This window comes from Saccopteryx bilineata, chromosome 2, assembly GCF_036850765.1.
Source record: "Saccopteryx bilineata isolate mSacBil1 chromosome 2, mSacBil1_pri_phased_curated, whole genome shotgun sequence".
In the NCBI taxonomy this organism is placed as follows: Eukaryota; Metazoa; Chordata; class Mammalia; order Chiroptera; family Emballonuridae; genus Saccopteryx; species Saccopteryx bilineata.
This window is the reverse complement of record NC_089491.1, coordinates 277,074,662-277,100,540: the sequence shown is the minus strand read 5'-3', so window position 1 is coordinate 277,100,540 and position 25,879 is coordinate 277,074,662. Positions and strand designations below refer to the sequence as shown.

The following is a 25,879-nucleotide window of genomic DNA, read 5'->3' as shown; positions in this document are numbered from 1 at the left end:
CTTCCAACCTCCCTTCCCCATGATGCCCCTAACCAGCAGGAAGTAGCCAGATGAATAGCGGTGCCCCTATCTAACATAAAAGGTCAGAATGTGAGGTCGGTTGGCAATGGGGGAAGTTCACATTAGGAACCAGGTGTGGGGACTTTGGCCAAAAAGGAGCATTTTGAAAAATTTGTCAGCCAATGAAATTTCTATTTTTTTTCTTTCTTTTTTTTTTTTTTTTTTACAGAGACAGAGAGAGAGTCAGAGAGAGGGATAGATACGAATGGACAGACAGGAACAGAGAGAGATGAGAAGCATCAATCATCAGTTTTTTGTTGCGACACCTTAGTTGTTCATTGATTGCTGTCTCATATGTGCCTTGACCGTAGGGCTACAGCAGACCGAGTAACCTGTTGCTCAAGCCAGCGACCTTGGGTCCAAGCTGGTGAGCTTTTTGCTCAAACCAGTTGAGTCCGTGTTAAAGATGGTGATCTCGGGGTCTCGAACCTGGGTCCTCCGCATCCCAGTCCGGGGCTCTCTCCACTGTGTCACCGCCTGTTCAGGCTTAGCCAATGAAATTTTGCCACAACATTCTACCCACCACCACCCTACCAACGCTGTAAATTACCCCCCACCCTGCGAGGGAAGTTGCCGACTTCCCTAGCCCCTGCCAGGCGGACCAGTGAACCTCACCCAGGATGCACTCTAAATAAAGCTTTTGCTCATCCACGCTTGGTGGCTACATCCTTCTTTCTTCCTTGGCGAAAAATACTTTACACCCAGCAATCCCCATCTGGGGCAATTGCTCAAATTAACCAAGTATCCTCAGTACTTGAGGCCAGTGCTCAAACCAGTCGAGCCACTGGCTGAGAGAAGGAAGGAGAGAGAGAAGGGGGAGAGAAAGGGGAGGAGAAGCAGATGGTCGCTTCTCATGTATACCCTGACCGGGGATCAAACCCTGAACATCTGCATGCTGGGCTATCAACTGAGCCAACCAGCCAGGGCCTGTTTATTTCTCTTTTAGTTCTGTCATTTTTATTTAACACATTTAGACACTATGATATTAGACTGTGCAAGTTTAGAACTGTTACGCTCCTCCTGATTGGAGCCTATTCTCTTTATATCCCTCTTTAGCTTGACCCATCAACAATACAATTAGGAGACTCTGGGAAGGGGAGTGCCTTTGGCCTAGGAGGGGCTTCTCTTCAATGGAGGCAATTCTCAAAGGACCAACCGCTGGGGGATAAATCCTCTCTTCATGAAGGGGAGTCTGGGTAGTACACCATAGCATCGATTACAGTATATTTGTGCATGCATAAAGTTCTACATTCCAGAAGGGATAAAAGCTTTTTAAAAAATGTCAGGGCTAAGGGAAAATGGAAATGCATAATAAGGTGGCCTGACCAGGCGGTGGCGCAGTGGATAGAGCATTGGACTGGGATGCGGAGGACCCAGGTTCGAGACCCCGAGGTTGCCAGCTTGATCACGGGCTCATCTGGCTTGAGCAGAAAGCTCACCAGCTTGGACCCAAGGTCGCTGGCTCGAGCAAGGGGTCACTCGGTTTGCTGAAAGCCGTGGTCAAGGCACATATGAGAAAGCAATCAATGAACTAAGGTGTCGCAACGAGAAACTGATGATTGATGCTTCTCATCTCTCTCCATTCCTGTCTGTCTGTCCCTATCTATCTCTCTCTCTGACTCTTTCTCTCTCTGTCCCTGTAAAAATAAAAATGCATAATAAGATGAAGACAGGATAGCTGGATGGAATCAGGAATGTGTGTCAATGTTTGGACTTTGATTGTAAATTTGGATTTTGTTTTCCTTGAGACCAAAGGAATATGACTAATCAGATTGGTTATAAATTTCAAGGTCTCCATGAGACAAATCTATGACGCCTGCTCATCCTGCCTCTTTATGGTTTTCGCTGATAATCACAGGCAACAGTGTTGGTCCCTTCTTCCAGTTCTCCCTTCGGTCACCTTTACTCTCATACTGAACTCTGTGTATATATGTGTCTCTTCCCAAGACTTTAAATTCCTGTAAGGGTGAAGAATGAAGCTTTGCAATGGCAGACACCCAAGCATCTGTTTTGATTCTGTAGTATGAAGTTTCCCCTTTGCTTACCTGTTGTCATTTCCTGTGTTTGTCTGGGAAGTAGAATGGAAGCCATTTGAAGTCAAGGATCGTAGTTTGTATTTATTTGCATCCCCATGGCTCCCGGGAGGTGCTTTGTAACTGTTGGTTTTAGTTGGGCAGAACCAGAAGTGAGTCTTTGGCCCAAGATATGTAACCAAAGGAATGAGATCAAAGATGTAAAAACCAAAAGGCCAAGGAATACCAGTTTGGGGTAAAAGTGTAAACTTTTCACTGGCATTGAGATAATGTTCAGGAAGTTTTCCCACGGGTAACCTGGACATACTACAGTCATTTAAAATAAAATAATTGTAAAATAGAAACTAGAGATAGTAAAGGTGTTGAGCTTGAGTTTCACTATAAGTGATGTAACACTATAAATAGTGACAGAAAGCTTTAGTTGTTTATAGGAAGAGGGGCTTAGTCAGCACCCAACTATTAGTCACAGTGAGAAAGTAATTCTGAAATGCAGAGCTCTTCTGAACGAACATGTACCCACAGTCGCTCAGTCGTATTTACAGAGCATTTGCAGGTCAGTGTGTGTTATTTGGAGTACTGGATGTACATATGCTTAAAGTTCTCCTTGAGAAAATGTAATCCTCCTCCCCCTACTCATCGTCTTTACCCTTCCTTTTCCTCCTCTCTAGCCTGCCCAGGCCGTCTCAAGTGAATGCTGCCAGTGGGGTCCATAGAGGAACAGGGTTTGGGGGGTGATGTGACTTCTCTCCTGGTCCTCTCCCCCCACCTCTCGCACATTAGTACTATTTGGTTTTCATTTGCCAAAGGACACGACCAAGGTTTCTACAGCACCAGTAATTTACATCCAGACCAAGAAGAAACAAAACCAAGCCCGCTCCCCAAGGGGCCGCAGTACGACTAGCTTTCCCATCTACCCCTTCCAGGTATTCCCCTACTCCTGCTCTGCTGCCGCCAGAGAGTCCCGGGAGCTCCACCCAATCAAGGTGTGCTCACCTGCGGAAGGTGAAGACTCGGTCTCCTTTCGTGACCGTCTCCGGGCCAATCGGAGGCGCCTCGAACTTGGAAAGGCACGCCGCCCCGGGGGAGGTAATGGTGGGCGGAGCTGCACCTGGCGGCGGTGAGTCACTCAGCGGAGCGGCGGCTGTCTTCTCCAATCAGAATGCGTAGAGGTGGAGCGCCGGCCAATGGGGCGCGGAGGGCGGGCCGGCGGGCTCAACCTGAGCCGGAGCTCAGACCGCGCTGCTGTGCGCTGAGCGGGGTCTGCCCAGGGGCTCGGCGGCGGGTGTCGCGTCGGGCTCCCGGTCGTGATGGGGACAAAGGCGATCGTCGGGAGGGAACAGTTGTTTCTCCTCACGGCGGTGATCCTGTGTAAGTTCCCGGAGTTCGGCAGGGATCGGCGGGTCGGGTCAGAAGTTGGAGCGAGGCGCTCCCACGGCCCTACCCGCGGGCGGGGACGAGCTCGGGAACCGACCGGCCTCACCCTCCGCGTCCCTCCTCCGCGCTTGGCCTCGTCCTCCTCCCTGAGCGCGCACCGGGGAGCGGCCGGCTCCCCTCCCCCCGCCGGGCGCGAGCCCCCCTCCACTGACACCCGCGCGAGGGAGCCTCCCGGGAGGGGTCGAGTTCGCTCGCCCCCTCCCCACACTCAGGTGAGGGCCCTGCCCACCTGCACCTGCCCGGCGCCGGCCTCCGCGCGCAGCCGTGGGCCCCCTGGTGCGCGCTCCCCCGGGGGAACCCAGAAACCCGAAGGAGGCGCGGCGGAGGTAGGCGGCTCTGCGAAAAGTGTGAAGGGAGATAAAGCTGAAATCGGCATTTTCTCAGAAAACGGCGTTCAGAGCCCCTGAGGGAGGGATAGCTACCCCGGGAGTCCTGGTCAACGCTGTCGCCCGAGGGGGTGGCCGGGGCGGAGGAGCCTGGACTCTGCCCTGCGCGGCAGTGGACGCCTTTCCTGCGGGACCCATAGCGCACCCGCTCCGCCCCGCCCCCCCCTCCCCGCTTCCCCGCTTCCCCGCCGTGGACGAGTTGCCGCCGGGTCCGTCTGTGCTTCTGTGGATACTTGTGTTTGGGGTCTGTGTGAATCTCTTTTGCCCTCAAGGTCCATGTTTTAGGAAGTGTTCAAAGGAATGGGAGCCCTGCCGGATAGCTCGGTCGATTAAAGCGTTGTCCCCCAGCGCAGCGCAGAGGTTGCCGGTTCGATCCTGGTCAGGGCACATAACAGATCGATGTTCCTGTCTCTCTGCCCTTCACTTCTTCCTATCTCTAAAATCAATTTTTTTAAAAAAAGAAAAAAATCCAAACAGTTAAAGTTAGGTTACTAAGTTTAAAAAAAAGGAACAATTTCAATCCATGTTGATAGTTCTTAGGTCAGTCTGTTTTGCCAAATTTTGAAGGGTGGAAATCTGTTCCCTCCTCACAGACAGGTGGATTGATGAGTCTTCACAAGACGTGTGTCCCCTGTCACAAAAACACAGCGTTGGGTTGGACTGGGCCAGACACAGCCCTAACCCTCACCCCATTGTATAGACAAGGAAACCAGTCGGAAAAGGGAAATGACTTTACCAGATTGACGAAAGGACCTGGGAACCGAACAGAACTCTCCTCTCTTCTCCGTTTCTCCTTCAATTTCCATTCTTTTCCTGCCCCCACCTACTTCTGCCTCATCTGAGAACCTCTGGTGACTCTGTGGCCATGTTTTGTTTTTACATGGTACTTAGCCCTTTAACACTGTGCCACCTCCACCACCCATGCACCCCCACCCCCCAAACAGGGACTGTTTGGGATTATTTGTTAGGCTTGTAAATTTCCTGGGTGTGTCTTTCTCCCCTTCCTTCTTTCCTTTTTTTTCTTTTTTCATTTTCTACATCACACAACAATCACCCTGGCACAGAGTTATGAGAGCACCATCCTGAGCCTGGGGACATCCTCTAGTGACTAGAGGGGATTGGGAAACAGAGCTTAAGAGGCAGCCCGAGGAGATAGATGTTCATGAGCTTGATGAGACAGTGGGTTCTGGGAGGTCACATGTCCAGGGTGGAGTCCTATGACATAAATCAGGCTAGTGCTGGGGAGAGTGATTGATTAGTACTGAGGCTGCAGTAGGAGCTGAGCTGCTCCGTCTGGGGTCTCGCTTGGCTTTGCATTATCTGTGATCTCAGGCATGTAGCTTGGTCTTTTCATCTGTAAAAGAGAGCAGTAAGCTTGTTCTAACCCACCCGTGCTGAGCCTCCTCCAGGGGAATAGCTACATTATGATATATGATGGTGACACTGGGTGGCCGCCATCCTCTTTGAGTTTTGTGAGGAAACAATGAGAGACCCTGCTAGATCCCAGTGACATCAGTAAAAAATAAATAGGGTCTTTTTCTTGGGTGTCTGGTCCATCCTGTAACCCTGGGATGTCAGTGTTGTGCCCTTCCTCTGGCTGCTTCTCATTGTGAGTCTGAGGCAGGGAGAAGGAAGACAAGACGACAAGATTTGCCTGACAACTATGTAGAGCCCAACCGCATCCTGGGGGCTCTAGTGAGGAGGGTGGCCTGAGCTTGCAAAACACTGGTGACCCAGAGCACCAGGCTTCCTCTCCCTAGAAAGCCTGTGCTTTAAAGTCTCCAGCTACCTACCTCTCAGGCAGTGTGCCATGTAAATGGAATGACTTTTGGGGCAACAACAAGGGAAAAAGGGGAACCTACTTTGGGCCTGGATTTGCCCTCCACCTCTGTGCTGTCCTCCCTATATGCTCCAAGATGGGCGAACTGCTGCGGGTCAGTTTGTGAGTCCTGCTGATGTTACTTCTCGCTTTGCTGTTCAGGGTTAGGGTTAACCTCTGGAACTGTCGCCTGTGAGTCACTCCTGTCTACTCCCTCTCCTCCCAGGTGGCTTTACTCCCAGGAAAGAATTGTTCCCTTGAAACAGAAACTAGAAACTAGTGACTGACACCACCCAGAGCTGGGGAGTGAATGGTTGCGGAATTCCAGTCCCTTAGTCCTTCCCTGAGGTCCCAGAACACTTTAATTCCTGTGGCTTCTCTTCTGTCTCTGTATGCCTACCTCGTGTGGGGCAGCCATCCTAGTTCTGGTTTGGGTTAGAATTGCTGGAAAATTTTTAAAAAGTTTATTTAGAATAGATTAGTACCTTGATGTGGTTTGAGATTCAGAATGATTTTTTTTTTTCCGGTGTCCTAACTGGGGATCAAACCTACAACCTTGGCATGTTGGGATAATGCTCCAACCAACTGAGCTAACTAGCCATGGCTGAGTCCTAACGATAGTAAAGGAGTGGGAATATCTCCCTCTCACCCTGTTCCTGCTCACTGCATCCCTCCCATAGTTTCTTCTGTATCTTTCCAGCATTTTGTTTTAGATACTTATATCTGTTTGTCTTTTCTGCCTTTCTTTAGACAAAAGAGGCATATTGTATATGTTTTAGTGCATGCTTCATCCTGTTATTGTCACTGAATGCACCCTGGAGAGCTTTTCATGTTGGTATTACACGCATGGTGGTCTTGGCCATTAGGACCCCCTCCCAAGTCAGGTGGGCCAAGGGGCCTCAGTTTTGTGGATACAGAAATGTCTGACACCTCTGCTCAAAGGTAGATTTAAAAGCTACACATTTTATGTGGTAGATCAGGAAATAATGAAGCTTGTTTTTCACATTTGTTAGCATTGAGGAGAGACCTTGGGGATCTCTAAACTCAAACTTGCTTCCTTTTCATAGACTCAGGAGAGATCTGGGAGGCAGTTTGTCAAACCTAACCGTGGAAGAGTTTTCAGCATTTTGAGGGGATTGTGGGAAGCATTGGGAGTGGATGCATCCTGGGGTTTTCCAAGCATTGAAAATTCAGAGTTCATCTGCCTGGAGCTCTCTGATAAGCATGTTTCTGTCCAAAGTCCGCCTGTGTCCTTTGCTTCACAATGTGGGGGGAGGATGGAGGAAGCAGCTGCTGGCAGGAAGTTTGATCCCTCCCCTGGCTGGGCTGGGCTGGGCTGGGCTGGAGCAGGCAGGCAGGCAGGCAGGCAGGCAGGCAGGCTGCAACCTTCCCTTAGAATGGGGAGGTGGGTGGGGGAGGGGAGGAGCTAAGCAGGTAGAACTGGAAATTCTGCTGAGCGGGCAGGAGGGGCCGGCAGGAGGGGCCGTGGAGTGAAAGCCCTCCTGGCCTGCACCACCATTACCACTTTTGGCCACTCTCAGACGGGCTGCTGATGTCACCAAAGTGCAGCCAAGGGTGTCTGTTTATACTTTGATGCCTCACAAAGTTTTCCTCTTGCCCATGCATTCCTTCTCTGTCCCACCTTAACCCCCAAGTGAGAGGTGGCATGGTGTGGTGGAGAAGGGGCAAGCTGTAGTAGAAGCCGTTTCTGTGTTCTAATTGTACCGCAATATCAAATTCCTTTGTTAATCCAATAAACATTGGTGTTAACTATGTACTGAGCACTGTGCCAGAGATTAGGGATAAAGTGGTGAGTAATACCTGCTATCAAGAAGCTCTGAGGGGAGCCAGAGGTACTGGTAACAATTAGTCTACATTAAGGTACACTGTAGCTGGTGGCTGTCCTCAGCCCTGGGTCCTCCTCCCAGTTCAGGCTCTGTTGGTCCAAGCATCCAAGTCAGGCGATGAGGATAGCTCGATTGATTGGAGCATTGGCCTCAGGGGCGTGGGGGGGGGGCCCTGGGGGTTATCAGATGGGTGTTGCTGGGTGGGCAAGGCACATGCTGGAGTCTGTCTATCTCCCCTTCTCTCACTTAAGACATAAAAAAAAAGTAGAAAAATTGAAAAACATAGGAATATAGAGAAAATAAAAGCATGTGTAATCCTATTATCTAGAGATAAACACTTCTTGCTGTAGTTTCATTCTAGTCACTTTCCTCTGAATAAATGTGTGGTGTATGTATATATTTTAAGCAAAAGATCCTTTAAACAAAATCCATTCTGTGGTATTCCACTGTGTGATTTTGTTGGGCATTGAAGTTTTCTTTTTCCTGGCTGTGCTAAGAAACATGCGGCTGTCCTTATACCCTACATCTGTAGGCTTAGCTTTAAACCTAACTTGGGTTAAGTTTCCCTCCCACCTTGCTATTTGTAGCTGTGTGGTTTTGGGCAACTGTATTAAGTCTCAGTGTTCTTTTTTTTTTTTTTTTTTTTCCCAGAGACAGAGTCAGAAGGATAGACAGGGACAGACAGGAACAGAGAGTTGAGAAGCATCAATCATTAGTTTTTCATTGCGCATTGCCACACCTTAGTTGTTCATTGATTGCTTTCTCATATGTGCCTTGACCGCAGGCCTTCAGCAGACTGAGTAACCCCTTGCTCGAGCCAGCGACCTTGGGTCCAAGCTGGTGAGCTTTTGCTCAAACCAGATGAGCCTGCACTCAAGCTGGGGATCTCAGGGTCTCGAACCTGGGTCCTCCGCATCCCAGTCCGACGCTCTATCCACTGCGCCACCGCCTGGTCAGGCAGTCTCAACGTTCTTATCTGTAAAATGTATGGTAACAACAGTACTTGTCTCAGGGGTTTTGTGAGAATTTAATGAGACAGTGGATAACAGCCACGGATCTTTTTTTTTTTTTTCCTGAAGTTGGAAACGCGGAGGCAGTCAGACTCCCATGCGTCCAACCGAGATCCACCCGGCATGCCCACCAGGGGGCGATGCTCTGCCCATCTGGGGCGTTGCTCTGTTGCAACCAGAGCCGTTCTAGCGTCTGAGGCAGAGGCCATAGAGCCATCTCCAGCGCCCGGACCAACTTTGCTCCAGTGGAGCCTTGGCTGTGGGAGGGGAAGAGAGACAGAGAGGAAGGAGAGGGGGAGGGGTGGAGAAGCAGATGGGCGCTTCTCCTGTGTGCCCTGGCCGGGAATTGAACCCAGGACTCCTGCACGCTAGGCCAACGCTCTACCACTGAGCCAACCGGCCAGGGCCAACAGCCATGGATCTTAACATAGGGGCTCAGCGTTCTCTCTGCTATCACTCCACTGGTCCAAGCTTTGTGTAAGAAAAGCACAAAGGTGAGATAAACATATACAGAGGTGTGTCTAGTTTGGAAAATGCAATTTGTCTCAGTTGTTATATTACTCAGACACAAAGAGATTTTCAGGTATTATATCTGCAGTCTTACAGACTGATACACCACCAAGTCCCATCTGAAATGTGTGAGAACTTGCTGTGATTGAGTTGGATATTAATACCTGAATCGCCACCACCCCTTCTCTGACCCTAATTCACCTTCTTCCACTGCTGCCCACTCTCCTATTCTCAGCTACAGTCTCCAGGTGACCTGTGCTCACCACCTCTCCTGCCCTTTCTCTTTCTTGGACCTTTATCAGACTCACATACACACTCCAGGATCTTTTTTTTTTTTTTTTCCGACAGAGAGTCAGAGAGTCAGAGAGAGGGATAGACAGGGACAGACAGACAGGAATGGAGAGATGAGAAGCATCCATCATTAGTTTTTCGTTGTGCATTGCAACACCTTAATTGTTCATTGATTGCCTTCTCATACATGCCTTAACCGCGGGCCTTCAGCAGACTGAGTAACCCCTTGCTCGAGCCAGTGACCTTGGGCTCAAGCTGGTGAGCTTTTGCTCCAGCTGGCGACCTCAGGGTCTTGAACCTGGGTCTTCCGCATCCCAGTCCGATGCTCTATCCACTGTGCCACCACCTGGTCAGGCCACACTCCAGGATCTTTTTTTTCCTATTTATTTATTTATTTATTTATTTATTTATTTTCTGAATTTGGAAGTGGGGAGGCAGTCAGACAGACTCCTGCATGTGCCCGACCGGGATATTCCCACCTGGTGCGTCACTCTGCCACAATCTGAGCCATTCTAGCGCCTGAGGCAGAGGCCACGGAGCCATCCTCAGCTCCCGGGCCAACTTTGCTCCAATGGAGCCTTGGCTGCCGGAGGGGAAGAGAGAGACAGAGAGGAAGGAGAGGGGGAGGGGTGGAGAAGCAGATGGGCCCTTCTCCTGTGTGCCCTGGCCGGGAATCGAACCCCGGACTCCCGCACGCCAGGCTGACGCTCTACCACTGAGCCAACCGGCCAGGGCCCACACTCCAGGATCTTTTTTTTTTTTTTTTTTTTTTTTTGCATTTTTTTGCATTTTTCTGAAGCTGGAAACAGGGAGAGACAGCCAGACAGACTCCCGCATGGATCCACCCGGCACGCCCACCAGGGGCAACGCTCTGCCCACCAGGGGGCGACGCTCTGCCCACCAGGGGGCGACGCTCTGCCCATCCTGGGCGTCGCCATGTTGCGACCAGAGCCACTCTAGCGCCTGGGGCAGAGGCCACAGAGCCATCCCCAGCGCCCGGGCCATCTTTGCTCCAATGGAGCCTTGGCTGCGGGAGGGGAAGAGAGAGACAGAGAGGAAGGCGCGGCGGAGGGGTGGAGAAGCAGATGGGCGCTTCTCCTGTGTGCCCTGGCCGGGAATCGAACCCGGGTCCTCCGCACGCTAGGCCGACGCTCTACCGCTGAGCCAACCGGCCAGGGCTTCACACTCCAGGATCTTGATGGTGTATTATCTCATATTTCTTACTCGCTTGTTAGCTCATTTCACTTTTAAAGTTTTATTTAGTCATTCAATGCTGCTTGATGTGACACTATTTTCCCATTTCCTATTATTATTTATCATCTTTTTCTTCCTTTTTGCCTTTGTATGGGCCTGTTTTTTAGCATTGTTTTATTTTTTTTCCTTCTTGCAGTCTTGATTATTTTTTCCTTTTTTTTTATTCCCCTTTTCCATTCCTTTTCTCAAAACTAAAACACTTCATGCATATTAACTTATTACATAAATATAGAACATAGAAAATAAAAGCTGCCTGTGGTCTAGTCTCTCAGGTAAATCCACTGTCAAGTATTTGGAATCAATTCTTAGAGATTTTTTAATGCACATATTCAAGTTATTTTTACTTAGAAAAATAGAATCATTGCTCACTTCAGTGGCACACACACTGAGGCTGGAACCTAACAGAGAAGATTATCACGGTCCCTGCACAAAGAGGAGATGCAGAGTCGTAAATTCATGAAGCATTTCTTTTTCTTTTTTTTTAAGATTTTATTTATTCATTATAGAGAGGGGAGAGGGAGAGGGAGAGGGAGAGAGAGAGAGAGAGAGAGAAGGGGAGGAGCAGAAAGCATCAACTCCCCCCATATGTGCCTTGACCAGGCAAGCCCAGGGTTTTGAACCGGCAACCTCAGCGTTTCCAGGTTGACACTTTATCCACTGTGCCACCACAGGTCAGGCCATGAAGCATTTCTTATTTTGAGCAGTGCCCTGGCCCAAAGGGTATTCTTACACCCTTTATGTCAGAAGAAATATGAGTCCAAAGCACGGTATGTGGCATTCCATAGCAAAATTGTGATTTCACTATAATAATATTTGTTTAAGGCAATCTGTGAAGTGAAAATGAAGCTGAGTTATACCTGAGGTATTTGTGTGAATATGTTAAATGGCTACGTGTATTTTTTACCTAGTTGTGTACTGGAGCTACGTTACCTTGATTAGAATTCTACCTCTGCTTTGTGACCTCGAGCAGATTATACCTCATAGCACATAGCATTACTATGAGGAAGAAATGGTTAAAAAAAATTTTTTTTAATTGAGAGAGACAGTTAGGAAGGGAGAGAGATGAGAAGCATCAATTCCTCATTGCAGCACCTTAGTTGTTCATTGATTACTTTTATTTATTTATTTATTTTTTACAGAGAGAGAGTGAGTCAGAGAGAGGGATAGACAGGGACAGATAGGCAGGAGTGGAGAGAGATGAGAAGCATCAATCATTAGTTTTTCATTGCGCGTTGCAACACCTTAGTTGTTCATTGATTGCTTTCTCATATGTGCCTTGACCGCGGGCCTTCAGCAGACCGAGTAACCCCTTGCTGGAGCCAGCGACCTTGGGTCCAACCTGGTGAGCTTTGCTCAAACCAGATGAGCCTGTGCTTAAGCTGGCGACCTCAGGGGTCTCGAACCTGGGTCCTTCTGCATCCCAATTCGTCGCTCTATCCACTGTGCCACTGCCTGGTCAGGCTGGTCACTCCTCTTGTGTGCCCTGACTGGGAATCAAACCTGGGACATCCACACACTGGGCTGACGCTATACCACTGAGCAAATCAGCCAGGGCCTGATTGCTCTCTCATATGTGCCTTGACCGAGGGGCTCCTCCATCCAAGCCAGTAACCTTTGCTGTCAAGCCGGTGACCATGGGATCATGTCTATGATCCCACACTCAAGCCGGCAGCCCCGTCCAAGCTTAAGCTGATGAGTCTATGCTCAGGTCAGCAACTTCGGGGTTTCAAACCTGGGTCCTCAGCATCCCAGGTCACTGCCTGGTCAGGCTAAAATGGTTTAAGCTTAACGTAAAGGGCTCAGAGGGTGACCTGGCACATAGTAACTATTAAAGAAGTGCTAACTGCTATTGTCATTTTATTCATGGTGGTATTTTATTCATTTGGTCAGGTTCAGTAATGTGTCTAGAATTCAGACACAATAAATTAAAAGTATAGGAAAAGAGGCCCTGGCCGGTTGGCTCAGTGTAGAGTGTTGGCCTGGCATGCAGGAGTCCCGGGTTCGATTCCTGGCCAGGGCACGGGAGAAGCGCCCATCTGCTTCTCCACCCCTCCCCCTCTCCTTCTTCTGTCTCTCTCTTCCCCTCCCACAGCCAAGGCTCCATTGGAGCAAAGATGGCCCGGGCACTGGGGATGGCTCTATGGCCTCCGCCTCAGGTGCTAGAATGGCTCTGATTGCAACAGAGCAACGCCCCAGATGGGCAGAGCATCGCCCCCTGGTGGGCATGCCGAGTGGATCCGGGTCAGGCGCATGTGGGAGTCTGACTGTTTCCCCGTTTCCAACTTCAGAAAAATACAAAAAATAAATAAAAAAATAAAAGTATAAGAGAAGACTTGTAAGGATCTTTAAGAGTTCTGTTGATCTTTTAAAAATTATTTTTCTTATTGGTACAATGGCATTAAACATTATATTGATTCCAAGTGTAGTCATAATGATTTTTTAAAAATGTTATTTAGAAAATTAAATTTAAAGAGGTGACATTGATCAATAAGAGTACATAGCTTTTAGGTAGACATTTGTATAGCATTTGAACTGTTGACTGTGTTGTGTGCCCATCACCCAAAGTCAAATAATTTTCCGTTACTGTGTATTTGTTCCTCTGTACTCCCTTCCCGCCACCCTTCCCCTACATTCCCCATAATGATTTGATATTTGTACACATTGCAAAATGATTGCTACCATCAGTCTAGTTAACTGTCACCATACATAGTTTCAAAATTTTTCTTATGAGAACTTTTAAGGTTTACTCTTGTAGCAACTTTAAATGTGCAACACAGTGTTATCAACTGTCATTATGTACAAGACATCCTTACAAAGTTTGTGCCATCAACCTGTTTTCTGTATTTTCTTTCTTTCTTTTTTTACAGACAGAGAGTCAGAGAGAGGGACAGACAGGGACAGACAGAAACAGAGAGACGAGAAGCATCAATCATCAGTTTTTTGTTGCTACACCTTAGTTGTTCATTGATTGCTTTCTCATATGTGCCTTGACCGCGGGCCCTCAGCAGACTGAGTGACCCCCTGCTCAAGCCAGTGACGTTGGGTCCATGCTGGTGAGCTTTTTTTTTCTTTGATCAAACTGGCAACCTCGGGGTCTCGAACCTGGGTCTTTCCGCATCCTAGTCCGACGCTCTATCCACTGCGCCACCGCCTGGTCAGGCTGTTTTTTGAGCTTGTTTTTATGGGTGGGAGCAGGGGTGGGGGTCCTCCTACCTATAAGTGAGATCAAAGGGTATTAGTCTTTCTCTGTCTGATTTATTTCACTTAACATAATGCCTTAAGGTCCATCCATGCTGTCGCAAATAGCAAGATTTCATTCTTTCTGCCCTGATCTCTTAGCTCAGTCATTAGAGTGTATATCTAGGTGTATATTCTTGTATTGGCTGATAGCATTTTATCTTATGAATATAGCACATTCTTTTTCTCCATTCCTCTACTGATGAAGTTGAAGGTTTTATTCTTGTTATAGCTGAATAATATTCCACTGTCAGTTGATGGGCACTTAGATTGTTCTCATAACTTGTAAATAATGCTGCAATGGACATGGGGGTGTAACTTTTTGAGTTAGTGTTTTCATTTTCTTCTTGCAAATACCAAGAAATGAAATTGCTGGATCATATGGTAGTTGTATTTTTATTTTCTCAAGGAATAGCCATACTGTTTTCCACTGTGGCTGCACTAATTTACATTCCTACCAGCAGGGCACAAGAGTTCCTTTTCTCCACAACCTTGTCAGTCCTTGTCAGTATTTTTTATTTCTTATCTTGTGTGTGTGTGTGTGTGTGTGTGTGTGTGTGAGAGAGAGAGAGAGAGAGAGAGACAGGAAGAGAGAGAGATGAGAAGCATCAACCCTTAGTTGTGTCACTTTAGTTGTTCATTGATTGCTTCTCATATGTGCCTTGATTGGAGCCAGGGAGCAGCCCCAGCCAACCCAGTGACCTTGGGCTTCAAGCCAGTGACCTCTAGGCTCAAGGCAGACTTTGAGATAATTTGATGACCCCATTGCTCAAGCCAGCGACCTTGTGCTCAAGCCAGTGACCTTGCAGTTTTGAACTTGGGACCTCAGCGTCTGTGCCACCACCGGTCAGGCTGTTTGTTGTTGTTTTGTTTTGTTTGTTTTACAGAGACAGAGAAAGTCAGAGAGAGGGATAGATAGGGACAGACAGACAGGAACGGAGAGAGATGAGAAGCATCAATTATCAGTTTTTTGTTGCGACACCTTAGTTGTTCATTGATTGCTTTCTCATATGTGCCTTGACTGCAGGCCATTAGCAGACCGAGTAACCCCTTGCTGGAGCCAGCGACCTTGGGTCCAAGTTGGTGAGCTTTGCTCAAACCAGATGAGCCTGCGCTCAAGCTGGCGACCTCGAGGTCTCAAACCTGGGTCCTCCGCATCCCAGTTCGAGGCTCTATCCACTGCGCCACTGCCTGGGCAGGTATTGTTGTTGTTTTGATAACAGGCATTCTCACAGATGTGAGGTGACATCTCACAGTAGCTTTGATTTGTGTTTCCTTGGTGCTGAATGGTGTTGAGCACCTTCTCACATACCTAGTGGCCATTTCTATATTTTGGGGAAAATGCCTATTCATAACTGTTGCCCATTTTTTTTTTTTTCAGAGACAGAGTCAGAGAGAAGGATAGATAGGGACAGACAGACAGGAACAGAGAGAGATAAGAAGCATCAATCATTAGTTTTTCGTTGCGACACCTTAGTTGTTCATTGATTGCTTTCTCATATGTGCCTTGACCATGGGGCTACAGCAGATTGAATAAACCCTTGCTGGAGCCAGCGACCTTGCTCAAACCAGATGAGCCTATGCTCAAGCTGGCGACCTCGGGATCTCGAACCTGGGTCCTCCGCATCCCAGTCTGATGCTCTTATCCACTGCGCCACCACCTTGTCAGGCTGTTGCCCATTTTTTAATCAGACTCTTTGGGATTTTTTTGCTGTTGAATTATATCAGACCTATGATTTGCAAACATTTTCTCCCACTCAGTAGGATTGCCTTTTCGTAGGTGGTTTGCTCTGCTATGCAGAATGTTGATTCTTTCCTTGTGTGGAAATGTCCTCATGCTGACTTCAGTCAAGGCTGCAGTCACTGGGGATGCAAACAATAACCATTGCTGGTGCCCAGCTTAGACCTTTGGATTATTCCGCTCCGGCTGCCCTAAACATACCACAGACTGGGAGGCTTCACAACAGGAATTCCTCACAGTTTCGGAAGCTAGAATTCCAAGGTCCGAGTACCAGGAGAGCTGGTTTCCTCTGAAGCCTCTCCCCTTGGTTTGCAGAGAGCCACGCTCTTGCCGCCCTTCACACTCCTCTGTCTTCCTTGAGCGCTGAGTCAGATGGATGAGGCCTTGTCCTGAAGGCTTCCTTTTAGGGTAATTACCACGTAAAGACAGGTCACATTTCATGGTACTGGAGTTTTGAGGGAACTCAGCTTCTGTAACAACCTTTAACCAGTTTGAAGGTTACCTCTGTTCTCGCCACGGGCCTCGCTGAGCTAACTGGAGTGTCTCAGTTGCTGTTATGGCTGTGAAGACAGTGGGGTATTTTAATGGATTCACCTCTTCCCCACTTTCTGCTGCTAATTTTGAGCTTGCATTACAAAACCTCCTGGCATTTATCCCACTCCCCCTCACCCCCAGACTGGCCAGACCGGCCTCTGCTATTGTCATGCGGACACTAGGGAGGGACAGAAGGATGGAGGAGGAAGGGAGGAGGACGAAGGGAGGGATGCAGAGACCCTCCTTCAGAAGGAAAGGGGGAAACTGCCTCCATGCAGAGAACTTTATTTTTTATTTATTTAATTTTTTTACAGGGACAGAGAGAGAGTCAGAGAGGGAGATAGATAGGGACAGACAGGAACCGAGAGAGATGAGAAGCATCAATCATCAGTTTTTCCTTGTGACACCTTAGTTGTTCATTGATTGCTTTCTCATATGTGCCTTGACCGTGGGCCTTCAGCAAACTGAGAAACCCTGGACTCAAGCCAGCGACCTTGGGTCCAAGCTGATGGATGGGCTTTTTGCTCAAGCCAGATGAGCCCACGCTCAAGCTGGCGACCTTGGGGTCTTGAACCTGGGACCTTCTGCATCCCAGTCCAACACACTATTCACTATGCCACCAGCAGAGAACTTTAATTCTGTCTCAAAACTATGAAGCAAATTTTAAAACATTTAATTTTTAGATTATAAGTCTAAGTTTTAAAATAGATTAATATAACTCTCATTTTCCCCTGAGAAATGAACAGTTGGAGGAAAAGAAAACCTTTTCTGGTAGTAAAGTTTTTTAAAGATGGCATTTTAAATCAAGTTTGTTTGTTTCATCATTTGGGCCTGCCCTATCTGCCAGTTTAAAAAACAGGCTTATCTTTACAGGTACACCATAACAAGTGGATATCATCACAGTGAATGGCCAACTGTGACCTAATTTAATTTATTAAGGCTCTATGCTGTTCAGTGCAAATGTGTAGCAAGCATGCTTAGCACTGAGTACACAGAAAAATAATATGTGGTCCCTTGTCCGTGGTTGTTTACGTCTGCTAGGGAGACATACCTGTGCACAAAGGATGTTATGTGGAACATGCTTTGACTGTGTTTTTCATTGTGTAGTGATAGGCTTGGCTCTGGTGAGGGTAGGCTATTTCCTGTGAAATAATGTAGGTGAAGAAGAAAGAATGGAAGGGTGTTCCATGTAGCAGAGTAGCATGTTGTGAAGCCACCTGGCTTCTCTGGGAATGGATGCAGTTTTGTGTTGCTGGAGGGTGAGCAAGCAGCAAGAGGAGAGAGGGATGGAGAGGCTAAGTTTATCACAGTCAGGTGGCGCCAGAACCCGTGCCTTGCTATGGGAATGGGATGTTATTTTACAGGCAGTGCAGAACCATGGGAAGTTTGAAGCCAGTGGTAGGTCGGCACTTTGGGAGGCACAGGGCTGCCCAGCCCTGCAGTTGTCTTGATTCGAATCTGCAGCATCACCCAGTGACTGAGGTGGTTGTAGGAGGGGAACGGTCATCCGTGCAATGTGTGCCTGGTGCAGAAAGTGCTCAGTAAGTGTTTGCTGTCCCGTGGCAGTGGGATAGGGAACGGATTTGAGTGGGGCAAGATTAATAAGGCAGAGAAGCAACTGCAGATCTTCAGATATGATGGCACTGAAAATTGGGAGCGGAGAGGAGGGTCCCAGTGTGAAGGAGATTTGGGAAATGACACCGTAAAGCTTGGTGTTGAAGTGACCAGAGTGAAGGACACACAGTAGTAGCCTGAAGGTGCCCAGTGAATGGGGATACCACCACCTGGAGAAAGGAGTGGGGAGCAGGGAGCGGCATCAGGTGTCAGGCAGGGTGGTGTGAAGTCCGTGGAGATGTCCGTAGGCACCTTACCTGGGTAGGAGTCGGCAGCTCAGGTGAGAGGCAGTGTCTGGAGCTGGCCAGGCATGAATTTTGAGCTCCATTTATTTACTAGAGAATGTGACGAGGAGAGGAGGCCCAGGATGGAAAGCCAAAATCACGCATAGGAAGGGATGGACAGAGGAAGCAAAGCTTAAGAAGGAGGATCAGGCAAAACTCTGAGGGCTGCAGGTGGAAACTAAGTGGGCGGAGTGGCTTCTGAGGAGGTAATCAGCAGGCGGACATTTTACCCAGGACACAGGAGGGAACCAGGAAAGCAAATACTGCATGTTCCTGGTTCTAAAACAGTTTTAATGTTTTGGAAATTGGGATGTGATTTACAGCCTACGTATATGTTTAATATAATTTTCTCCCAAGAAGCTGTGACTGAATTGATGTTATATTTTTAGTCAGGGTGTCTTAGAATTGAGAAATAGATGGTTGGTGGCCTCAGTAAAAGCAATTTTAATTCCAAGGTGAGAGCCAAAGCCATGTAGCCTTAGTTGGTGGTGAACAGGTGTGTTGGCTGCAAACAGTGTGTATGGACAACAAACATCCTTAAGAAGTTTGGAGAGAGCCTGACCTGCAGTGGCACAGTGGGTAAGGTGTCAACCTGGAATGTTGAAGTCACCAGTTCAAAACCCCTGGCTTGGGCCCTGGTTGGTTTGCTCAGTGGTAGAGCATCGGCCTGGTGTGCAGGAGTCCCGGGCTCAACTCCCGGCCGGGGCACAGAGGAGAAGCACCCATCTGCTTCTCCCCCCCTCCCCCCCTCCTTCATCTCTGTCTCTCTCTTCCCCTCCCGCAGCCAAGGCTCCATTGGAGCAAAGTTGGCCCGGGCGCTGAGGATGGCTCTGTGGCCTCTGCCTCAGGTGCTAGAATGGCTCTGGTTGCACCAGAGCGATGCCCCAGATGGGCAGAGCATCGCCCCCTGGTGGGCGTGCTGGGTGGATCCCAGTCGGGCGCATGCAGGAGTCTGTCTGACTGCCTCCCTGTTTCGAACCTCAGAAAAATACAAAAACAAAACAAAACAAAAATCCTGGCTTGCCCCATCAAGGCACATTTATTTGAGAAGCAACTACTACAAGTTGATACTTCCTTCTCTCTTTCTCTTTTCTCTCTCTAAAATCAATAAATAAAATCTTAAAAACAAAAAAAGAAGTTTGGAGAGTAGGAGAGAAGGGAATACATCCAGGAGTAAATTGAGCATCACGACTGAGAGGCTGAAATTCTGTTCTATTTTGGTGTGCCATGCGCATTACTAGGGCATTGGGACATGTGCACAGCATGCCAGGTATGAGGTCAAGGGCAAAGGGGGCCAGGGTGCGACAAGGGAAACAGAACAGGTGAAGAGGTGGCAGGGAGCCAGGCAAGCTGATGCAGACAGGATGCGGCGAGGGAAAGCCCTCTGTCTGTCCGCTTGTCTGTCCGCCTGTCTGTGAAGGGTCTAGAACAGAATCTGTCCAAGGCAGTGACCGTGACAGAAGAGACATGGACTATTGGGCTAGGGTACAAACATTTTTCAGGCTGTATTCATATTTATTTAGGTCTAACTGAAGAAAACATTGAAGTCAGGAAAAGAAGTGTGTGCAGAAGGGACCTATGGTCAGAGCACGATAAGAAGAAGCTATAATTGCTTTTTGGTGCATCCTGTTGGAGACACTGTTGTAAATACTTTGTATTAGCTTGTGTAAGGCTCAGCAACAGCCCTTTGACACAGAAGCTGTTTGTATCCCCCAGTGGACAAACTGAGGTTGAAAGTGACCAAGTGGCTTGCCCAGGTTGCACAGCCTAGTTTATAAGAGATGGGGTTTGAGTGCAGGCAGTCTGGTCCCAGAGGCTTGTTCAGGAATGAGAAGAAGGCAGGACAGGATGACTGAGATGTCCTGTGGTGACAGGAAGGGCATGGTGATGAGGCTGGCTGGCATCCTGGCTGATCAGTAGCCACAGAGTCCTGAGTGTTGGTGGCAGTCAGGCCACAGCAGACAACTGGGAAGCTCAGATGGAGCTGGGAAGAATTCAGGGCGAAGGGCCCTGCATTTTAAACAACAGAAGAGAAGCCTGGAATAGGCCGGGGAGTTGGGATCAATGAGAAGAAAGCCCTCTGCAGCCTAGGTGTGACTCCTGACTGTTTGAGATCCCGGGAGCTGAGAGGACTCAAAGGAACTGTAGCTGAAGTCAGGAGTGATGCAGAGGTGCCCCCTGAATCGATATACTGCGACTTTTGTGTGTGTGTTGCCCTTTATTTCAGAGGCTAGTTTTTTGTTTAATTAGAAGCAATTCTTTATTTGGGTGGTACCATAGGTTGGGTTCTTGGCAAGCTGACTCTGAGATGTCAGTTATTGTACCAAGACATTTATTAGGGCGTGCTCTTGGGATCCCACCTGTGGGAAGGAGAGAAGGAAGAAGGATACAGCGGAAGTCCCCGCAAGGCCTGTGCCTACTCCTCAGGGAGCTTAGAAGCAGGAACAGCCTGCATGTTGTGGAGCTGGTGCTTTGTACGTCCTGTCCTTAGTGAGGCGTGGGTGCCGCTGCCCCTGCCCTGTCCCTGGTTGAGGCCTGGTGCTGCTGTTCTCAGGGCCGAGAGCCGAGGGCCTCTGGCAGCAGTCCCAGCGGCTGGGACAAGTCCCTCCTTTCTGCAGAGAGGCCTGGTTCAAGCTCAGTACCCCTCACAGGTGGCAAATTGTAAAATCCGAGAGAGCGACTTGGACAAAAATGAAAGCATTTCATTCTTAGCACTCTTGATGAGAACTGAGCAAGAGACTCCCATGTCCTCAGTTTACAGTTTACAGTTTGACTTAATTCCTGTATGTTATTACACTTAATTATAGATTTGACCTTAAAGTGTAATGCCAAATATGCAGATACAGGATAATATTATCAGGTAGAATTTATAGGTAAAATGGGCCCGACTTTAAGAGAATGTCATTTTATTACATACTTTGTCTCCGTTAGACCAGCGGCTTTTCTGGGAAAAGGCGGTGGAAGCAAGCTGGACGCTGACCTCAGCTCTGCCGTTTCCTCGCTGGGGAAGCTGGGCAGCCACTTAACCTGGAAGACAGTTCATATTTTCATCTGTAAAGGAGGGAGAGAATACTGACCTTGTAGTGTCTCTCAAATTAAAGAAAAATACATAAATATTAATTCTGGACAGACAGACAGAAGAGCCTGACTTTAGAGAGCATCTAGTTCAAAGCTCTCCTACTCTCATAAGTGAGCAGCGGGTGCCTTGGAGGTCAAGGGACCTTACCCAGTTGTGTCATGGAGGAAAAGTGCACCTGTGTCAGATGTGTTAACATTTATTTAAGATGGCAGGACTCTGACTTAGGGCTGAAGTGAAGCTTCAGGAGTTTAAGTGTTGAAAAATGAATGAGAGCAATTATGTAAGTGCTGTCACCCTCTCCCAGAGCCCTGATCCCGGGTGCTTATTTTGGAAGGTTTGGCCCCCCTCCTGTGAAGCTGTCTGCCACCCTCCCATGTGTTATTTCATTAGCCTTGTCTCTCCTCCCCACCCCCACCCCCATACTGTCTTTCCTTTTCCTTGTCCTTTGGGGGGGAGGAGAGGAGGTGGTCTGATCTCAGTTCTGATCCTGACTCCCTGTCAGAACTGGCTCTGTGACCCGAGGCGATAGTACTTGATCTGCTGGTCTGTCATGGGTTGTTTCAAGGATCAAACGGTGTCATGTATATGAAAACACGTGAAATGAACCAAATGCTCCCAAGTGCCAGGGAGCTCCTCCCTTTCTCTCGCTTGCTTCCTGCCAGGATCTTTTACAAGTGGCTGTGATTGTTGAGAAGCATTTGTGAATCTTGAAATGCCATTTAGGAAGCCACACTCAAATGAGTAGGAATCTAAATACTGTAAATTACTGGGAGTCATGGAGCGGGAAGGAAGGCATAAAAAAAAAAAAGGAAAAAATTGCATTTGAAAGAAATATTTTTGGCCTTTGCTGGTTGGCTCAGTGGATAGAGTATTGGCCCAGTGTATGGATGTCCTGGGTTCAATTTCCAGTCAGGAAACACAGGAAAAGTGACCATCTGCTTCTCTTCCCATCCCTTTTCCCTCTCTCTCTTCCCTTCCCACAGCCAGAGCATTGGCCTCAGGCACTGAAAATAGCTCAGTTGATTCTAGCATTGGCCCAAGATGGGGGTTGCTGAGTGGATCCCAGTTGGGATGCATGCAGGAGTCTGTCTCACTATCTCCCCTCCTCTCATGTAAAAGAAAAGAAAAACTTTATTTCCACTGATAAAACAAATATCGGCCTGCCATTGTCATAAAATGCATTTGAAGACTCTCTTGAGTACCTGGGCTTGGAGTCTTAGCGTGGAGGGCCCTGGCCTCAGATCCTTGGCCAGTAATTTCTGTCATCTCCTGATGGGACCTCCTCTCTTCCTCCTCAGGCTTGCTGACGGTGGGCAGGGGAGAAGTGTACACTTCTGATCCTGAAGTCAGAGTTGCTGAGAATAAACGTGAGTTGGGAGGGGCTGTGAAGGGGGAGGGGTGAGCTGGCGAGTGCCCCTGGGGACTGGAGACCCTCCAGTCTTCTCCATTTGCTGTTCTCCTTCCTTCCACTTACATCGATCCTGATCCTGTCTGCAGCTGTCAAGTTGTCCTGCTCCTACTCGGGCTTCTCCTCGCCCCGAGTGGAGTGGAAGTTTGCCCAAGGCGACATCACCAGCCTCGTTTGCTATAACAGCAAGATCACAGGTGAGTGTGACTCCCCCTGTCCTTCCTGATTGCCTAGGGGTTGTGGGGGGGTAGACCCACCTGGATTCCAGGGGAGGGGCACACCTGGAGCTCAAGTCCCCATGGCCTCCCACCACCTTCCTGGTGCCTTGGTGTCACCATCAACAGCAACTTCCAGCTGGGCAGCTCACTCTGCCTGGTTCCCTCTCCCCGCAGCTCCCTATGAGGACCGAGTCACCTTCTCCAACACCGGCATCACCTTCCACTCAGTGACCCGGAAGGACACGGGGTTGTACACGTGCATGGTCTCTGAAGAAGGTGGCGCCAACTACAGGGAGGTCACCATCAAGCTCATTGTCATTGGTACGTGCTACTTGTCTTCTGCACGGACTTGGAATCTTCTGTTTCCTCCAAAGCTCAGCCCTGGAGCTCGTGGACAGTGCGGGTGCTCTGAGTGCCTGGGGGGTCGTCCTCGTCAGCTCCTTAGCCTCCCAGAAGTCCTCCTGCCCCATGATCAGCACCTTCTCTCCCTTCCAGTGCCTCCGTCCAAACCCACAGTCAACATCCCTTCCTCCATCACCATTGGGAGCCGGGCTGTGCTGACCTGCTCAGAGACAGATGGCTCTCCACCCTCCGAGTACTACTGGTACCGGGACGGGACCCTGATGCCATCAGATCCCAAGAGCAGCCGTGCCTTCAGCAACTCTTCCTACAGCCTGAACCACAAGACCGGAGAGCTGGTGTGGATGTGAGGGGTGAATGGGTGGGGTCCAGGCGCAGAATCTGAAGGTGGGAGGAGAGCCAGCAGCAAGGTCAGCTGGGCATTAGGGTCACAAGAGCTGAACGGTAGGAATTGGGCTGCTTCGAGCAGGGGATGCGGTGTGTTCTCTGTCGCCAGGTCTTTGATGCTGTCTCGGCCTCTGACACTGGAGAGTACACCTGCCAAGCACAGAATGGGTATGGGGCCCCCATGATGTCCGAGGCTTTCCGCATGGAGGCTGGTAAGCGCAGCGGGTGGCCGGGCGGGGTCTTCCTTTCATGCTGGCCTGGACGGTGTAGTCGGTGCCGTGAGTGAGCACTTGTGGGCCAACATCTGGCTTGTATCTCACAGTGGAGCTGAATGTGGGGGGCATCGTGGCGGCTGTCCTGGTGACACTCATCCTTCTTGGACTCTTGATTTTCGGCATCTGGTTTGCCTACAGGCGAGGCTACTTTGTCCGTGAGTACTTGCCCTTCGAGGCTCTCCTCCACCCTGCCCCCATGTCAGGGCACACTTCCTGGGTCCTGGGTGCCATGCGTGCTGCACACTGGCTCCTACCTTCCTCGCACCCTGTCCTCCTGACTCGTGGGGTCCCCTTTCTTCTCTTTCAGGAATGAAGAAAGGGTGAGTGAGGTGCTGTACGGAGACTGAGAACGTGGATGCCCGTGGTTTGGAGCTGAGATGGGCTTGGGGGAGGGGTTGGAGGTGGAGGCCATGGCCTGGCAGGAAAGACGTTTGAACTTCCACCTGTTCCCTGTGGGCTCGTGCTGCCCGGCACGAGCATTCCCAGCTCTGACCACTGAGGTTGGCAAGTAGAGGGTAAGGAGAGGGAACTGGGTCTGAGTGTCGCTGTCTTCTGGCTTATCCCCAGGACCGAGAGCAAGAAGGTCATTTACAGCCAGCCCACCGCTCGAAGTGAAGTGAGTCATGGGTCCGGTTGATAAGGGACTTTCTAGCCTGTGTTTATGTGTCCAGGGGATTATGAACTAAAGAAGACTAGCAGTTGATGGGACGTTTTGTTTCCTTAGGGGGAATTCAGACAGACCTCGTCATTCCTGGTGTGACCCTGGTCCTCTGCTGGCCTCGCTCAGGTGCTCCCAGACTCCGGCCCTGATGTCTACAGTGTCACAGGAAGCCTTGTCTGTCGTCTGGCCCCACAGGGGCCCCACTTTTATCTTCGTTGGGATGTGTTTTAATAATGTCGTCTCTGAGCCCGTTCCTCCTTCATGCTTCCCTCTTTCCCTGGCATTGCTGAGTGGCCTGGGACTTGTGTAAAGCTTTCGTTCCCTGTCCCCACGAGGGAGCAAGCAGGCTTGTTGGCAACGGCTATGACTGTTTTCCCATGGAGACAGTGAGAGTGGAAGGGCACCCGCCTCCCCTGCGTGTAGCGGCCCTCAAGTGTGCCTCTCCAGTCTGAATGGACTCTTTCCTCTTGAACTGAGGACCATGCTCGCCATTCTAGTTGGGGGATTGGAGACCGGAGCAGCAGAAATGGACATTTGGTGACATCAGTCTCTTCTGTCTCTGTCTTCTCACGGGAAGGCCACCAGGGTCCTCCTGAATGGTCCTGTGCACAAGGAGACCAACACCAACCATGTCTGCAGGAAAAACAGGAGTTTGGATATGGAGAGCTTGGTAAACTTTTGGGGGATAAGGCGCAGAATTTCAAAACCGGTGATCTAAAGTAAAGGAGGCAGAGCTGGTGGCTGGATGGGGGTGGCCCCTCCACCAGACGTGATTGCAGCACTGAGTGTGGTCCCAGCTCTGTGCTACACTGTGTGTGCTGGAGAGCTTCCCAGCTCTTCCGTGAGACTGTGTTTGTGTTTCTTTGGATGTTGCCGGAAATAAAAACTTGTTTTGTCAAAGCTTAGTGTGGGAGTGAGGTTCTTGGGTTCCTTTGTACAAACCTGGAAATACCTCAAGTCCTGCCTCCCAGCCACCTGGACTGGTGCCAGCTGCCAGTCCTGCCCCTTCCTGGTTCCCATAACAAGGTGGAGCTTCTGGACCTTGACCCCCTCATCCCCAGCCCTCTGGAGGCAGGCCCCTGTGAGGTAGTGCTGTACTCAGGGTTCTGCGTGGTCTGATCAGCCCACAGGCAGATGAAGTGCCCACCCTCTATCTCTGCCACCCAGAGGCACTAATAGATGCTTTGGAGGCTGCAGGGAACACTGTCCCAGGGCCGCAGCAGGAAGATCCCTCAGAGCATTTGGGGAACCACATCTTTAGCAGAAGTTTAGTGGTAACTATAGTACTTTATTTGTTGAGTTGGGTGTTTAAGGAAAAGGTGATTAGAGGTGGTCTTGCAGTGGCTGGCTGGCCTCATGCTCTTCTGACCCCAGCCCTTCTCTGCCTTTAAATTCTTCTTTCCCCGGCCCTGGCCGGTTGGCTCAGTAGTAGAGTGT

At 49.4% G+C, this 25,879-nt stretch overlaps 1 protein-coding gene and 1 non-coding gene across 2 annotated transcripts; both read left to right on the top strand.

Moving 5' to 3' along the window:
- Window positions 1-3,298: 3,298 nt before the first annotated feature.
- Window positions 3,299-25,342, top strand: F11R (F11 receptor). The gene is made up of 10 exons (XM_066260921.1): window positions 3,299-3,461; window positions 22,432-22,500; window positions 22,631-22,738; window positions 22,934-23,080; window positions 23,255-23,457; window positions 23,616-23,718; window positions 23,829-23,936; window positions 24,089-24,101; window positions 24,349-24,397; window positions 24,506-25,342. The coding sequence occupies exons 1-10, from the start codon at window positions 3,401-3,403 to the stop codon at window positions 24,539-24,541; spliced, it is 897 nt and encodes a 298-aa protein (XP_066117018.1). The 5' UTR covers window positions 3,299-3,400; the 3' UTR covers window positions 24,542-25,342.
- Window positions 11,006-11,115, top strand: LOC136327389 (U6 spliceosomal RNA). The gene has a single exon (XR_010729615.1). It is a non-coding gene; the product is annotated as a U6 spliceosomal RNA (small nuclear RNA).
- Window positions 25,343-25,879: the final 537 nt, after the last annotated feature.

What these genes read in the sequence shown, in the direction of transcription:
- F11R (XM_066260921.1), top strand. Translation starts at nt 3,401, where the DNA reads ATGGGGACAAAGGCGATCGTCGGGAGGGAACAGTTGTTTCTCCTCACG. An exon ending in CATCAAGCTCATTGTCATTG is followed by an intron (nt 23,081 to 23,254) that starts GTACGTGCTACT and finishes TCTCCCTTCCAG; the next exon opens with TGCCTCCGTCCAAACCCACA. An exon ending in GGCTTTCCGCATGGAGGCTG is followed by an intron (nt 23,719 to 23,828) that starts GTAAGCGCAGCG and finishes TGTATCTCACAG; the next exon opens with TGGAGCTGAATGTGGGGGGC.